The 17,720-nt window shown below is 36.5% G+C and overlaps 1 protein-coding gene across 20 annotated transcripts in view; it reads left to right on the forward strand.

Annotated features, from left to right (window-relative positions):
• RIMS2 (regulating synaptic membrane exocytosis 2) overlaps positions 1-17,720 on the forward strand; it is a 453,372-nt gene that overhangs the window by 183,526 nt on the left and 252,126 nt on the right. For all 20 annotated transcript variants that reach the window (XM_066334680.1, XM_066334670.1, XM_066334562.1 and 17 more), the window contains one exon: positions 9,407-10,332. In XM_066334680.1, coding sequence (XP_066190777.1) covers positions 9,407-10,332 — 926 coding nt within the window. The remainder of the gene's footprint in view (positions 1-9,406; positions 10,333-17,720) is intronic.

Raw genomic sequence — 17,720 nt, forward strand, 5'->3', positions numbered from 1 at the left:
GGAGCCCACTGCTTAAACTACTGTGGAGAAAGTTCTTTTGCTTAAAAAACATTGTAAAATCATGTCCTACCAATACATAACATAGGCACTATAGTTTTTACAGGAATGCAACTTACTTTTCTCAAAACTTTTGGTCTGCTTCTATGATAGACTTAGGTACTACTTTAAAATACAGACATTTAATCTCATCTCACCAATATTTTGAGAATGATAGTTGAACCAGAAATTTAAAGTTTTATATACCGTGAGCTATTCCAAGAGCTGTTGCATGCGCCTGTCTCATTCCAGAGTGGTCCAGCTGATATTCCCTAGAGGGAACACATTTTCCCTGACAGCTTGGTCTTGGAGAAGCTGGTGCAGACAGCCCATCATCCATCCATGAGCCACCACTGATCTAATTCACTAGATTAAATAATGGGCCTTTACCTCCCATTACTGAGGAAACTGGACATTTTCACAGCAGTTATTTTATGCTTGTTCTTTTATGGAGGCATCAAAACAGCTCAGTATGATCTATTTAATCTTTTCTAGACTGAAATATGAATCACAGGGATATTTTAAAACTAAAGTTCATTGTATTATATCACATTTATATTGGAATTGTGGACACAAGAGAGAGAGAAAAAACAGAATATGTACTGACTCAAGTTCATTAGTAAAGTTAGAGTTTTATAAGTTCAACAGTCCAAAACAGCCTCCAGATGTTATTAGGGAAAGCAATTCTCAAGTGAAAGTTCATGTTGCTGGTATTTTCTTAGTTTGGCCATTATTGAAATAGCTTTTTTTTTTTTTTTTTTTTTTTTTTTTTTAGCGATTATAATACCCACATAATAGTGGAGCTTTTCTTTGAAAGAAAACTCTCCCTGTCATCAAACTTAAAGGTTTCCTTTGAAGAACCAGGATAGTTTCAGCTGCTGGTAAAAGCACCTGCTGAACAATCCCTGTGGTAAGAAACTGAAACACTTAAAAAAGATTAGACTCAAAATTAGATGAAATTATGTATAGATGAAGTCTATTATGATATATTCTCTGTGATGGCTGAGCATATAAAGTTTGGCGTCAGAATGCCTTTCCTGGGAATCTGAACTCACTATTATTGAGGTGGAGACAGTCTAGGTATCTGCTAAATCTTTATTTTTCCCATGTCACGGGAAAAATATCATGGCTTAAATATATTGTGGTCAGATTTGGTTGGTGCTTTATATGAAACATAATGTATTTGTAGTCTATTTTGCATATGTAGAAAACTGTAAGAAATGTCTTTATAGTTTTATTAAGTCAAATGAAGGCAAATACATTTACTTTCTATTATTTTCACATTTTCAACATATTTTGAATGTGAGTTCTGATGACTCTTTCTGGAAATAATTAGTCCATTAATTTTCACTGTTTTTTTTTTTAACTATGTAAGAAAAAATATTTTCAGTTTTACGGTATGTGCAGCACATCAGACTGAAACAGATGTCATGACTATTTTAGCCTAATAGTTGAAAATTATGCCAAAATTTGACTTCTTACAAACTACAAGTATAGATATTACATAACTTCATTGGAGACCTAGAACATAAAGAAAATGCTGGAACTAGTATCACAAAACATGAAATACTGTACCTGCACAATTTTAAAAATAGTTTAAATGGAATGTCCTGACCAGCATGTACATTTGTAGGCAATAGTACTGTAGCAAGGCACTAATCAGCTAAGTACCATAATCCTCCTTATAGGGTAAATTCTTACTTGACCTCCAGCTATATACAGCACATGGTAACAGCATTAAACTATAACACTCCTCTCATGCTCTCAATAGCTTCCTATTGGGTCAGCTCTCCGACTTGAACGGATTGCTGTTGTTTCAGATACTAAACTTAATTTTTTTCTTAGATGCCTTATATTTTATAAGTGCATTTTGGGGGAAGGGAAGGGTTTGTAAAATACATATCTAAAAATTGTGTCTCGACTGTTTATATGATTTCACTGAACCTAGAGGATTAAATGAAAGCGCTAGCGAGAGCAGAAATTGATGTATTCTCATGAACCCGAGGCTTCCTACTTCCCAGATGTGCAGTGGCTGATCAAAAGGTAAAGCAGGGAAGAAAGACGCAGAATGTGTTGTGTGAAAACAATGTCTAATGCTCAGCATATCTTGTTCTTCTGCAGGGTGATTAGGGAGTTATTTTTTACTTTTAGTAGAATACTCAATGAAAGTACTGAAAAGCTTTTTCTTGTGTGTCAGATATATGCGAATATTATCTTTAACAAATTCTTTTGCTTCCCTATAATTTAGTTTCTTAAATTGTATTCTGTTCTATGTAATAAAAATAATTCTTGAAACATTATATTTCTTTTTTTAAAAAATAGTACATGTAGAATTTTAAAATGTTATTTTATTTTGTAGTATTTGTAGTTTATAGTAACAGTTCAGTATTATATTTACTCATTCCTATGTTAGTGTTTTTGTGACCTACTATTCTTTTAACACCATGTGTTTTAAATTAATTTGAATCCTGCTGTTAGACAGCTGTTAATTGATTCCACCCTTCGGCAAATGATTTTTGTAGTGTCAGTACTGATGCAGATAACAAGAATGCCCATTCTTACCAATTATTCTTGAAACCAACCTAATCAATTTGCTGTTTATTATTGTTTTCAATATTATCTTTTTTGAGACAAAATCTTTTACTGAAATTTTTTACTAAAAAGGTGAATATTGGTTGTTTATCTATTAAGTGGAAATAATTAGCAAAATATTAATTTTGAAAATGTTCATAAGTATAAATAAAGAAAAATCTTAGTGTGTTTAACTTGTTTAAGAGGTAAGCATTCATCAATGTATCTGAATGAACTCTCAGTGTACAATATAGTTGTTTTATTTGACTGCAGTTCTCTAAAATCATATTATATGATTTAAGGGCTGCTGAATGCTCACCCAAAATAAAGGAAAACAAAATAATTTTTACTATTGGTCCAGTTTTCCTATCTCTGATGTTCTTGAGTTAAGGAAAAAAAAAAGTCAAACAAACGTATTTCCTAAATATTTGTAGATTAGCAATTGATACTTAAGATCACCTCTTTTGTTCAGCAGTTTTTTCCAAGTTATAACTCTTTTCCTCATGCAAATTGAAACTAACCCTGCTGCAATGCTGATTTTTTGCTGAATTGCTTGTATAGAATAAAAATGTAGTTTTGTGTCTGTGCAATGATATCGAGTTCAAAGGAAAATTGTTATTATTGGTGACTTTAATTATATTAACATTTTGTTACTACAGATTTCCTTTCATTCTGTTGATACAAGCCTGCAGTCAGTGAATTCATATTTTCAGATAAAATCTAATAGAGATCAACATCTGCTCTGCCAGTCTCATGCTTCAGTAAATTTTCTAATCATTCATATTCTTTGGAGATATTTAGCTGGAATGTATTCTAATGGTTCAAAGTATGGTTTCTGTAAAATAAAATTGCAGGGCATGGCTGAAATGAGGAATGAAATATTCTCTCACATGAACTTTACGTAGTGTAATCCTGAGATATGTGAGTGTTAGATGTACTTCAGAACAAAAATTTTAAAACCATATTGGTCAAGTGCAATGCACACCTTTTCTATTTATCACAGCAGGCTATTTAAATTAACTAGCTTGTGAGTTTTGCACTGATTGCTTACAGTGTTCATCGTTTTTTGAGGGGGTGAAAAACTAAGGAGAGGGAACTGACAAATCATGAGTTTAATCGAGTTTTGAGAGAAACTGTAAAGAGGGATCATCGGGAAAACTGGAACTGCTTAGAAGTAAGAAAAAAATCCCTCTTTTTTCAATAAGGGAGCCATAACTGCGTTGAAGAATGTGCAAAATGAATTCTCCCGTACAGTATGACTCAGCAAAAGCAGAAGTTATAAGGAGAGAATGAAAAGTTAAGTCATTCCAGCTAGCCTCTTAAAACCACTGCCAAAAATTTTGCAGATTTTTCAGTATGGCAAAGGAAGTCTGTGGAAAGGTTTTCCTAAATGAGAGAGTAGAGCCCTCCCTGTGAAAGGCAGGCAGACCTTAAAGTTGCACAGCAAGTTTTTAGGGTTCATTGCGCTCATGGGGCTTTGGGTACAAGGTCCAGAGTGTGCTCAGCTCAGCTCCTGGCAGCCTGGGAGCTGTTTGGCAAGGTGCTTTATCTGCTCCCTGTCACCATGGTTTTAAAACAATTGCCTTGCCTGTTTGTTGAATACAACACATAGAAATACAAAATTTCAAACAGTAGAAGAACTACTCTTAAATGATCACTCAGGGACCAACAAATGCAGCTTCTCTGACAGGAGCCTTATAGTAAAGGAAAGATGAAGCTCTGTTCCGTGTATTTGATAAGGTCTCTAACGAGAAGCCCTGTATCTTGGATGGCTTTTGTGCCAAAGTTCTGGTGGAAAAAGTCAATTTTTACCTTCTCTGAATTATTCTTTCATGTACTAAAAGGATCACATTTTGAGTTAAGGAAAATTACAATATGTGCAGGAGATACATTTTCAGTTTCAATTTTTCATTCAACTTTATTCCTTGATAATTTATAGGAAAGAGAGGAGAGAAATTTAAAGTATTGTTTAGTAAATTTTAATTAGGTCTTACAAGTAGATGGCAAATACTCTCTTTTCAAGTAGCTGATGACTCAGGCCCAATGAGACCATTATTTAATTGACCCAAAATATAAGTTTTTAATTGATCCAACGCTTCTGATAACTAATACTCTTCAAGTAAATGCAACTTGATTCAGATAGTCAAGTGCAACTTCAGAATGATATTTTCATGGAAGTTTTCTCCAGTGCAAATGTGTATTCTATTAGTCTGAGAAAAGGATTATTAGCAGAAGGCTCTGACATTTAGTCTTGACTGTGATATAAATACTTTTCATATTACAATGTTTTTAATGTCTCTGACTTCTGAAATGTGATGGATACTTAATTTTTTAAATTTCCTTTTCTACAGTACATTCGGACCAATTTTCTAAAAACCTAAAATAAAGTGGAAGAGTATTTTCTCTTTAAGGAAGAATACAAATAAATGTCAAAGACTTTCAAGATCTTTAGTTCCATTATGGAAATCACAGACATCAAAGCTGAATAGCTGTCTTATATTCTTCTATGTTGTATTTTAAGCACTTAATTCGATTGTGATGTGGAGGAGTTGAATAATTTAACTTTATGAGCAAGAGTACAGATTACTTTTCCCTGATATTAGTGATAACTGTAGTGCACTGCAAATAAGGTTTCCATCAGTGTAGGGTTATGGGTTGTTTATTAAAACCAAATGTCATGCATTGATAAATTACAATAAAAAATAAGTAGGAAACAATATGTTTCATATTCTGTATCTGAAAAAAAAAAGAATCATTTGTAGAATGTGCCTGACAAAGACAGTTTTTGCAGTTTCTAGATTTTTTAAACCATAATAGAGATTTTATTTTATGGTTGTTTCAAATAATTAGCAATCATGATGGCAGAGGATTTTTGCCACAATGGCAGAGGAATCAAAATCACAGAGGAGTTTTCTGAAAAGGTGTGATAACCTTTTCAGAGAAGGTGGTGATCCTTTTGATCAGGGTTATAGGGCTTAGTTCAGCTGGCAGCTGGGGAGTGTGTATCACACCCTTGAAGATCACTTAGGTTTTAAAGTTCCAGGGAAGCCCTGGAAAGGCAGGAGTAGTCGTTTTCCGTGATGGATCCAGGTGGAGGCACTTGGTGAAAGGGTTTTATTGAGATATCTTTAAGGTGGTTAGTGGTGAGAAATGCATTAGAAAGATGCTCATGAAGGTGACTGAGAATTAGCTAGTGATCTAAAAATAGCAGATTTTTAATAGTAGGGACAGGCCATAAGTTTTCATCTGTACTAGTTCCCTCCTACTGTGATTTCATAACTCTGATTTTAAATCACATTCATTGTACAACTCCGTATATAGCAAGTATTTTTAAAATTAAAAAATGGTTGAATATTAAAGGGGGCCTAATTGTGCTGTGATGACCAGCAAAGAGAATGACAGACTATAATTCTAAGGGTCGGTGATTGCAGGGCAGGATGAACCCTCTCCTGGCAGAAGGTTTCTGGCTGATCAGGTTTACAGGTACAGTTAAATTATTTCTGAGGGACAGGAATACAACTTCTGGTTAGTTCAGTAACTTCAGCAGTGAAGTTAGATGACTTCAACAGAAAAGAAATTAACTAGAAAGGGGGTTTTATAATGTCAGTCAACACAGCCCAGTAATTAAATTAGTTACTTTTTTCTATCAGGCTGCTTTCTGTGAAGAGAAGTACTATATTTTTAGGTAAGTCCTTTTTCTTGCATGCACCCTAGTAGTTACCACATGCAGGACAGCTGTGCAAAGCTTTTTTGTTCATGAAAGATTGGAGTAGATTGACGACCCAGCTGCTTTTCACATTACCGTCAGCCATAGATAGTTTCCTATATTTATGTCTTAAATGGAGGAAGAAAAACGACTGTTTGTAGTAAATGTAACACATGAGATTATAAAATGCTTGTGCAAGTGATACAATAATATAAGGCTAAATCAACACATCCTCCTCTCATCAACATGGTTCATGCTAGAAAAAATAGGTGTATTTCTTAGTAAGTTACTCTGTTGATGCGTTTCCTGTAACTCTGATGAGGTATTTCCTTAACAGAAATACATCTTCCTCAGCAATAAGTCCACAATAATGTTTTTACTTATATAGAAATCCATCTTTTTTATCCCCCTCTGCCTACCCCCAAAACATTATAGCCATAATGTCAGCAGAAGATTGCATCCATATGAGGTCACTTTGACAAGGAGTGATATATTAATTTACTTATATATATATATATACACACACACACACACACACGTTTTTTGTATGTTTATATAATCTTCTATCTGTAGCTAAACCAGTTCTTACTGTTGTGTTGTTTGTGTTGCTGTAGCTACAAGTATGTAGCTGTTTAATAGTGAAGCATGTGTACACTCAGACTGCTCCAAGGCACACATTAGATTTGTCAAACTAGAACCTGTATGGCTTTGTGTGTTACACTGTTCATCATGGAATTGATCCTATAAACCATATGTACTAGAGTGTTTTAATGCTTTGAAGGATGGGACTGATGCAAAATTGTGGCTCAGAAGACACATGATCTATAGGTTATATAGACTGAGTATATACAGTGTGAGTATTAACAGTATGGTATGTGTACATTTGATGTGTACATGTATTTGTCTCAATCTTTCAGTGAGATTCACATGAATGAATGCCTGTTTCTGATGAGTTCAGATTTTTTCTGTGTGGGGGACACAACTGGGAGGGGAAGTTATGCACACTTTTGCTATAGCCATGACAGGAATTTTCAGGGACTGGGTAATTTGTTATTGGAAACAACTTATTTTGGGATGTGGCATAATCTTCATCATCTGAAGTATTTAAGTGAAAAATATTTATCTTGCTTAAAGCATTTTCGCATTGAATCTCTGTTGTCTTAATGAAGCTTTTATATTTTTGCAAACTGTCTGCATTTGGGTAGTTCTGTTGTTCTAATTGTCCCTTTCTGTTGGCCATTCTGGTTTTAGCCTCGTGAAACTCTGTTCATGTGACATTAGAGTGATTTCAGTTGAATCCCCAGTAGCAGAATCTGTAGAGATTTTGTAAAACTTAAAGAGGTTATAATTTGTGCTGGTACTAACACACCACTGTAACAAGACAGATAGGGCATCTTAGCTCCACTGTAGAGTAAATAGGCATCTGCATGATGCTTATAGAACTTGTCATGCTTCATATAAACAGCTTAATTTTTGCAAGATTGAATTTGTTTTCTCATTTGTAGATGTCATTGCAAAGCTAAAGTACTTTGCTATTTAAAAGACAATACTGGGTTCAAATCTTTCAAGCACAGTTTAATAATTCTGTATGGTACCTGAAACAGTACAGGATGCCAGTTTGCCAGTCACCCCACATGCCATGCACACTCTGCACTGACAGTTGTGGTTTTCCCTTGCTGAGCAGACACTGCACTTCCTTCCTGGCTGTGAAAAGAATGTTTTCTCTCCTATCCAATAGACAGAGCTCTTTATACTTTCCTGGGCACCAAGGAGAACCTCTTTCTCCATGACCAGTGGTCGTTTTGTGAGTGTAGAAAACATTTTAAAAGAGATCTTAATTATAAAGGTATAACTAAATACAAGAAGAAAGGACTAAGAACACGAAAATACCTTCTAATTTGTATTTTTATTGCTTCAAGTTTGAGTTGATCTGCATTATTCCAGAGAAGGCCCACTCCTCAGTCTCTTATATCTGGGATCTTTGCTCCAGTTTTCAGCAGATCCATCCATGTAGGGTGAAAAGCCAAGCATGAATCAGGAAGTCAAGCATGAGTCTGGAAAGTAGCATTTTACATGCTTATTACCCTGTGAGGATTGATAAAGGCAAGAATTGAAGATCCAGTTTGGTTTTTTCCTATTTAACTAATCCCTTCTAATCATGTAGCAAACAATGTTGTGTCAAACAGAAAACATAACATTCATTATATGTTCCAGACACACCTTTATGAAAATATTACATATAAATTAATCACATGCTTCAATCTATCATTTGTCAGTGTCAGGAAAAAATATTTGTTAATTCTTTTTCCTCTTGTATTCTGAAGCCTCAGTAATTGTCTATAGCTAGATGGTGTCAGTGACATTGAAAAGTCAATGCTTTGTGTGCCACAGGAAATACATTCTGGTATTTGTCTTGCTCAGATGCTTGGACTAATACTACTACCCTCTCTGTAGAGATGGGAAGGATTCTTTTCTCACTTCAGGCATCACTTTGAAACTCTTTCCCTTTATAACACAAAAAAGTGGTTTGTTTTCAGGACTTCTGAGTTCATCTGATTTAGAAAAGTGCTGCCATTGAATATTTGTCTGTTTTCTGCCCTTGGCACAAATTATAGTTTTGTGGGAACTGAAATGTGTGGTTTTGAGCAATAAAAGCTGCTAAAACGGTAAACTGAATGATCCTTCTAGCCCTAATTTCCATGGTGATTATAAAACTATGAAAAAGAAGTTATATGATCAAGTTATATTGTTATAAAATTATTACAAAGGATTATAAAATTTTGGTACTTGTAAAGCAGTCATGACTACAAAGTAGCCTAAGTATTTGTATTCTATATTTTATAAAGTCATATTAGCATTTTTCCTTCCAAGCTGTTTTTTATTCAAACTGTGCACCATAAGCAGATTTATAGCATGACATGCTTTTTTCAATTTAGTACAGAAAATCTGAGAGAACATTCACAAAGAAATGCAATGAACTGGTTTTTTTTCCATTAGCTGGTCATTTTATCTTTTAACTAGCATTAACTGTATATTCATGCCACATAAAATATTGACAGAATTCTCTTTCTTCTTTCTTGCATGATTATTTAGGAAAAGAAGCCCTTCAATATCAAGAGAACAGAGCAGAAGATACGACCAAAGGGACGAGAGAGACGAATACTCACAGTATGCTACATCAGACAGTGCGATGCCCAGGTCACCATCAGATTATTCAGATAGACGGTCACAGCGTGGGCCTCAGTTATACGAGGAACCTGAACTGGGTGATTACAGAGATTCCAACAGAAGGAGCCGCAGGCGTTCCAAGGAGTATCCGGTAGAAGAAGAAGATGCACAAAGCAGGGAGGAATATGAAAGGCAAAGGAGGGAGGAGGAATACCAGGCACGATACCGAAGTGATCCTAATTTGGCTCGTTATCCAGTCAAGCCACAGCCGTATGAGGAACAAATGCGTATCCACGCCGAAGTGTCCCGAGCACGTCATGAACGGAGACACAGCGATGTCTCGCTGGCAAATACAGAATTGGAAGATTCCCGGATGTCCATGCTCAGGATGGAACGGCCATCAAGACAAAGGTCGGTGTCTGAGCGCAGGGCTGCCATGGAAAATCAACGTTCATACTCTATGGAAAGAACTCGAGAGGCTCAGGGACCAAGTCCCAATCGTCAGAGGACCACAAATCATAGCCCTCCTACACCTAGGAGGAGTCCAATTCCTCTGGAAAGACCAGACATGAGGCGCTCTGATTCTTTAAGGAAACAGCACCATTTGGATCCCAGTTCTGCTGTCCGGAAAACAAAACGTGAAAAGATGGAGACCATGTTACGGAATGATTCACTCAGCTCAGACCAGTCTGAGTCTGTCAGACCTCCACCACCAAAGCCCCATAAAACGAAAAAAGGAGGTAAAATGCGCCAGGTTTCATTAAGTAGCTCAGAAGAAGAATTGGCATCCACTCCAGAATATACAAGTTGTGATGATGTAGAGATTGAAAGTGAAAGTGTTAGTGAAAAAGGTAAGATTTCTAATTTTTTGATTGTTTCAATATATAATTTGATTTGGTTTCAATTTTGGACATTTATTTTGGCTGTTTAAATTGATTGCAGCCACGCACCTACAGCCCTTCACAGATGACTCAACTTTGTTGTGATGGGAATTGGGATTTTTTTCTGATTGTGTTTCATTAACGTGAATTTAATGATTTATGTGAAAAACAACAGCGCAGCTTCTCTAAGTGTTTGGACAAGTTAAAGGAAAAAACATGCCTACTGAAAAAACCTGTCAATGAAATCTGTGAAGTATCTGAACCTGGGCTGTCATTTAAGGCCATGGTTTCACGTCCATTAATACCAGATTTGTGTGCTCCTGGATCACAATGAGTGCATATTTGATCTGGACCAAGTGTGGGCGCATGACTGCGTTTTTGTTGAATTAAGTGAAGCACATGATACAGACCTTATGCCAGTTTCATGCTGTCTGCTGCAGGTTAAAGAATGTCTGATCTGCAAAAAGACCTGTGTGTATAAAGTTAACCCACTGAAGTTTTGAGACAAATTTAAAATAACTGATGTGATTTAAACTAATGGAGGTTTCTTTTTCTTGTGGTGCTATGATGATTTTTGGTTTTCATGCTTTTTAGAGTTTTAGAGTTTTGGAGTTACTCCAATGTAAGAAAGAAAACTAAGATTGATAGAAATGACTTGCCAGCCTATGAAAAGATAATTTATAATCTAAATATTAAAGTAGTGGAGACCATGAGTTTAAACTCAATCAAATGAATATTATTTGTTTAGTTACCTTCGTGTATGTTGTTTTAAGCTTTTTTTGAGTTATTATTCTTATACCAGTGTACCTTTATTACTTCTCCTGAATGGTCATCTGCAGTTGTGGATCGGGAACAGAAAATTTACTACTATTTATTATTATTATTAATATTACTATCAAGTTGGTTCTGAAGCAAGTAATTAACTCGAGTAAGTGAAATAACTCTGAATTTTCATATGTCAATATCCATAACCATGGTCTGATAAATAAGGGGCAAGATAGTGTAGAATGGAAGGAAATTTCACCAGGTCAAAGTAGACAGTTACATGTACTTACGTGAAACAACTGTGCTGAAACCTTGACCCCATTAATCTTCCTGATTAGTAGAAAAAACTTTCACCATCTTTATGGTGTTCACGATTTTGCTCTTAGAAGTGACCTTGAGAAAAATTGGACCAATTGATACATGGGATGTAGCAACAAAGTGTTCATTTATGGTAATTCAGTGTTGAAAATGTAGTATACAAAATAATATACAAACCATTTATTTGTGTATGCATAACACACAAAGCATATACATTCAGGATTATTAAAGCATAGAATCATTTAGGTTGGAAACAATCTGCAAAGTTCTTGATTACCACTAATTTAGCACTCCCATGGCTTCTAACACATCAGTAACCCTTGTGTCTGCTGCTGTGTGGCTTTCTGTCCCTTACCTTCCCTTACCTTCATGGAGAAAGCAGAATGAAGGACCTCACTGGCACAGTGCCTCTCAGATACTTGAATGCTTCTACCTTGTTTATCTGTAACAAGACTGGTTTCATGGCTTTCCCTTCAGATCTAGTTTAAAGCTCTCTCTGTGAGCCCTGCTAATGCCTGACAAAAATCCTTTTCCCCTTTTGAGACAGATGGGGTCATCATTTGTCATCAGCAGGCCTGGTTTCACGTAAACTGGAAAAATGGTCAAAACCCTGCAAAATTCTGCTGGTGGCACCAGCAGGCTCAGAGTCAAGCATTGATCTGCTGGTTCTCCCTCTCTTCCCTCCTCATTTCCTGCGACTGGGAGAATAGAAGAGAAGCCCACTTGTACTCCTGATTCCTTAACCCGTTATCCTAAAGCCCTGATGTCTCTCTTGGATTGCCATTGGACTTCTTATTGCCACTTTGCTGCCTATCTGAATAAATCCCTAATGGCTGGGGGCCTTTCCAGAATAGGAACTTTTCCATTCACAGCTGCGTCTCAGGGATGCACCAGACTTTGCCAATAAGTGGGTCTGGTCTACATACTGGGCTTTCTGCTCCCTTCAGACGGGAGTTTAAAACATTCTACACAATTCTAGATTCTCCGTCATCATAATGATCTTACAAAACTTATAGCTTTCACTTAAATATTTCTACATTTTAAGTGTCAAAGAGAATATTCTTATTGATAACCACAGGTAATAATAATAACAACAATGTCATGTCTGTCCTGATTTCTGAGGCTGTGAATGAAGCTAGATATTTGTTATATGAATTAATTTTAAAAGCTTGCAAAGATTTTACAGGGAAAAATAAAAAGTTCTTTACAATGTTTTGTTAATCTTGACTGAATTAGTGTAAGCACTTTGTCATGGCATACAGAGTGTAACTGTGTTAATGTGGCCTGGTGGTGGCCTGTGGCTGGAACCAGTGTGGGGAATGGGCTTGGTTTTTCATAAAGGAGAAGAGCAACTGCTTGAACTGGGGAAGGATGTGACTGCTTCTGGCTGTGTCTGCTCCCAGCCTGTGCAGGGGTCCTGGGCTGGGAGGAAGTGACCATGCATAGCATAGGAAGTCATTCCAGCAGTAACACCTGTATCATGAGCCAGAGCCAGCTGGTGTCAGCCTCAGCAGCCCTGGTCACGTAATGGAATAATATCCACAGGCCCCCCTTCTTCTCCCCTGCTCTTTAACCTCCAGAGTGGGATTTTTTGCAAAGAGGGACTGGGACTCCCTGAGCAAGGAACCTGGCAGCATTGACGTGAAGGGCTGAGATGGTGTTTGGTGGGATGAGGTGTGATAAGACCATGGTCAGGAGCTGACCCTGTGACAGATGAGTTCATTCTTTAGAAGGTCAGGAAACAACACATAAAAGCAGTGTTAAATGGACATAGCTGAGATTACAAATGTGTTCACCTGAAACTTAGGTTGTGCCAGAATAAGATATTTTCCAGAGTGAATTTTGTGCAGGTCTTCACTGATACTGAAACTCTCTTTAGTGGCATAACAAAACACCGATTTAACAGATGGCCTCTGCCTTTTTCTGTGAATAGGATGAACAGTTCTTTCTTATTGTGTTACTCAGATTTTTCTGAAACTCACAGTATTTTTCCACATTATGTAAGAGACCCTTCCTCACTCTTTCTGTGAATACCAGGCTTCTGAGGTTGCAAAGATGTCTCCATTTACAACACTTGTTGCCAGTTGGGAGATCAGTGTAGCAGACAATTCTAAGCTATATCTCCATGACAGGACCTCCTGCCTGCCTTAGGAAATATACTTTGGAGAGGAAAAAAAAAGTTGCCTATATGTTTTGGACCAAAATATCAGATATATTGCCATTTTCCCTAGTAACGAAAGATCAAAATTGCTTAAAATGTTAGAGAAAAAATTCTTGAAATGGAAATGTTTTTGTGAAATTGTAAATTTTGAATGGCTGTAAAATAGATCTTCCATCACTAAAACCAAGGACTATAATGATGTTTTTATAAATGTTCTAGACTGTTCAAGTTACCAATTCTTTCTCAAAACCACCTCAGTTTACATGGTGCAGTTTGAAGGCTTAGAGAAATCTGGCTTATAAAAAGAGAACGGTTGTGATGGTATTGCAGTAAAGTGAACACTGAGCTATGTCACCTACATAGGTCCAAATAAAGCTGTATTTTGTGGTGCTCATCCAATTTAAGTGTCTTCAATTGTGAGGGACAGTTAGAGTATTTTTTTACTGCATGCTCAGTTAGATGTTTCTCATTACAATTCTAAGGACTAGGCCTTCGAGGAGGTTTGAAAGGACCCCCATAATTTGTTAGCCACCATGAAGCAAATGTGAAGCAGAGTGCTACTGGCCAATTCCATGTGTCCGCAGGCTTTACAGGTAAATTTAGAAAATCAAACAGTACCACTGTCCATGTATTCCTTATGGCAATACTGTCATGCCTGCAGTCTGCCAAAGGACCAATCTGAAGAGACTCAGGAAAGGTTGTGATCCCTGGGGTTATTGTACCCCCACTCAGAGCACAGGCACGAGAGTGGTGACCTGCACTGAAGCCGGGGTTCTGTCTGCATCTTCCCCAAACACTTGAGGGTCTTAAAAGCCCTAAAAGTCTTTACAAATATCTCAAACCCTAGGGATTCAGGAAGAGACAATCTCTACATGGAAGAAGAGAATTCATTCAGGGAAATCTAGGTGTGTGATAGTTCTAAATATTGCCCTAATTTGTTCTAAATATAAAGTAGGACATAGTAGATTCTCCAGTGACGGTAAACAGTTCAGGCATATGCACATACCATGCTCCCAGCCACTTTTCAGAGCATCCTGTGAGAGGTATCTGCACAAATGGTGGCTGACATCTAACGTGGGTGGAATCTGTGGTGGGAAAGCCAAATGTGTTTGTGTTTTGTCAGTTCTTAAATTTAGTGTTTGCTTTCACTGTTATTTTATTAAAACATGATAGTTAGTTAGTTTTTATTATCAAAGAAACTTGCATGCATAGAAAGATAGAATCCTTTAGGCTGGAAGCGATCTTTGGGATGAAGTCCAGCTGTTAAGAATGACAAGGTCACCACTAAACCAGTGTCACATCCGTGCCTTTTAAATACCTCCAGGAATCGTGAATCAACTAGTTCCCTGGGCAGCCTCTTCCTGTTCTGGTGTTTGATGACCCTTTCGGTGAAGAATTTTTTCCTTATATCCATCAAAATTTCCTCTGCCTCACCATGAGGCCATTTCCTCTCATTCTGTTGCTTGTTACTTTGGAGAAGAGTCTCACACCCATGTAGCTACCACTCCTCTCAGGAGTAGAGGATGATAAGATCCTCCCTGAGTCTCCTTATCTCCAGGCTAAACACCCCCAGCTCTCTCAGCTACTGTTCACAGGACTGGTGCTCTGGACCTGTCACCAGTTCTGTTGCCCTTCTCTGGACTTGCTCTGGCACCTCAATGTCTTCCCTGTAGTGAGGGGCCCAAAACCAATCCCAGTGTTTTCAGTGCAGCCTCACCAGTACTGAGTACAGGAGAACGATCACTGCCCTGGTCCTGCTGCCCACACTGTTGCTGACACCAGCCAGGGTGTGACTGGCCTTCTTAGTCTCCTAGGCGTGCTGCCAGCTCATGCTCAGCCAGCTGTTCACCACCACCCCCAACACAACATGTGGATAGATGTGAGCAATCTTAAAATACTCAACATCCCTGTATTGTTGATTGAACGCTGCAGAATGCAGGCTGTGTGAGCAGCAACGTGTGCGTGCAGGACCAGGTGGAAATCTGCTGTTCTTTGTCACTAAGCATACTAAAACCATAAATATGTAACCTTGCATGGTCATTTACAAACATATGAAGAACTACTCTTATTCATGATAAAAGTTAATGTATCCTCATGTCTGGAACAGCTCCGAGGACCTACTTGTTTATTTCAGTATTGAAACCAATCTGATACACATCCAGTTTAGTTTTTGATAGAGAATTAGGTCTGTTTGAAAACAACATGCTTGTCACAAGTTAGAAAAAGTATGATAGCTCATGGTGTGAGGAGCAGAAAGCACATTTCCTGAGTGCTACCACAAGAAAAGTGCATGTCTTCTATGAGCAGAGATGCCAAGGAAGTGGGATTCCGTCATACAGCTCTCACTTTTAAATTCAGAGAGATAAGGGACCTGATTTCAATCCTGCTCGCACCAGTTTCATACATCTTCAACAACTTTGACTTCAAAGATACGCTGAGCTAAATTAGATCAGAACGAGGTCATTGTTTCTAAAATTTGTTTCATTCAGGTTAGAGAGTTCCTGAAAGTCTTAACTTCTCTAGAACAAATTATACTAGAAGGCAGAATTTCAGGAATTGGCTGCAGCAGTTGAACAAAAAGACTGAATTTTCACACAGTTTCAGTATAGAAATATCTTACAATACAAAGGACAAATTTTAAATTATCAAAAGAAGAATAATTGATTATTTAAAATGCTGAAGTATTTGACTTTTTTATTAAAACAAATTTCAGTGAGTGACAAAATTTCTTACTATAATTTCACTTAATATTGCAGTGTAAGAGATTGTGTTTTGTTTTTGTAATTAAATAATTTTTTGTTTCATAGACACCTCTACCTCTTATGTAAGGTAAATGTAACAAATATATAAAGAGTTTGACTGGAAATTCAGAATTCTATTATTCCGTTTTTAAGCTTACTCCTATGAACTGGCTTTATTTGAGATGCAAATGTAAGAAATATTGAGAGATAATAAATATTACACTTTTCTCCATCTATTTTTAAGCAATAAAAAGTCACTGCTTTGAGAGTAATTTGTAACAATATTGACTAAGAAGTACCTAACTACTTTAAAATATTAGTATTTCCTATGATATTTTTTCTAGATTTTTTTTTCACAAATATATATATGAGAACAGAACTAGAATGTTTAAAGTTACAGAAATTTCTAATTGTAGAGAATTTTTTTATATAAGTTTTGCCAAATCTTATGCTACTTACACACTTCTATGTTCCTTAGAAGATATAAAAGGGGTGTGATTTTTTTCAGCATTTAGAGGACTCTACTGTAAAATATTTTAAATTTGCAGTAATTTAAACTTGGCATAAGACAATAATATCCCTCATTGAAAAAGCCCTTCCTTTTCCCAGTTCTTGGCTGCATATTTACATCCCTATTATCACTCCTGCTAGCAGAAGTGTTCAGGCAGGTACACATTCCATCATGCCAGGAAATTTTTGTGGCATAACTCTAACTAGGCAAAAAGATGATAGATATTAACATTTGAAGCTTCCTTATAAAATGATGATTGTCCTCTAAGATATTAATATGCATGCTGAAAAGATGGTGTGTAACTGATTATGACTTCTCAGAATCTGAGGATAGACAGGGATTTCCACAAGTAAGGAAGGAGAAATATTTTCATATAATAATCAAAGCATACAGAATATTTTATCATAAGTAAATGAGCATGAATAAGTTCATAGCACTTCAAACAAAAATGTCTAATATTCAATTTTATCAATTAAAACCTTGCCTAAGTTGCTATCTGAACCTTCTCTGTACAAATGTACGTAAATAATTAAAACTGTAATTCTTTAATCATGTTTCCTTTTACTCTGGCACTTTGCTGGAACTGTGGCTATAGAGGAAATCTTGTCTGGGCAAAAGATTAATAATCTGACATGATGCAACAAAAGAACTATGAGTTATTACTAAAGTGTTTCAGGGAATTTCTTGTAGTTATCCATGGTTTCAGATGAGATTAAGTTTATTATTAATGAAACAGCATGATTTTTAACATTCTTAATTTATGGAAAAAATTTATAATTGGATCCTGGCTTTAGTTTACCTTTTTAACACTAACTGCAAGATGTAGTTTCCCCTGTAATTTGTGAAAATTTTCTATTCTGAA

This window comes from Sylvia atricapilla, chromosome 1 (assembly GCF_009819655.1).
Source record: "Sylvia atricapilla isolate bSylAtr1 chromosome 1, bSylAtr1.pri, whole genome shotgun sequence".
Classification (NCBI taxonomy): Eukaryota; Metazoa; Chordata; class Aves; order Passeriformes; family Sylviidae; genus Sylvia; species Sylvia atricapilla.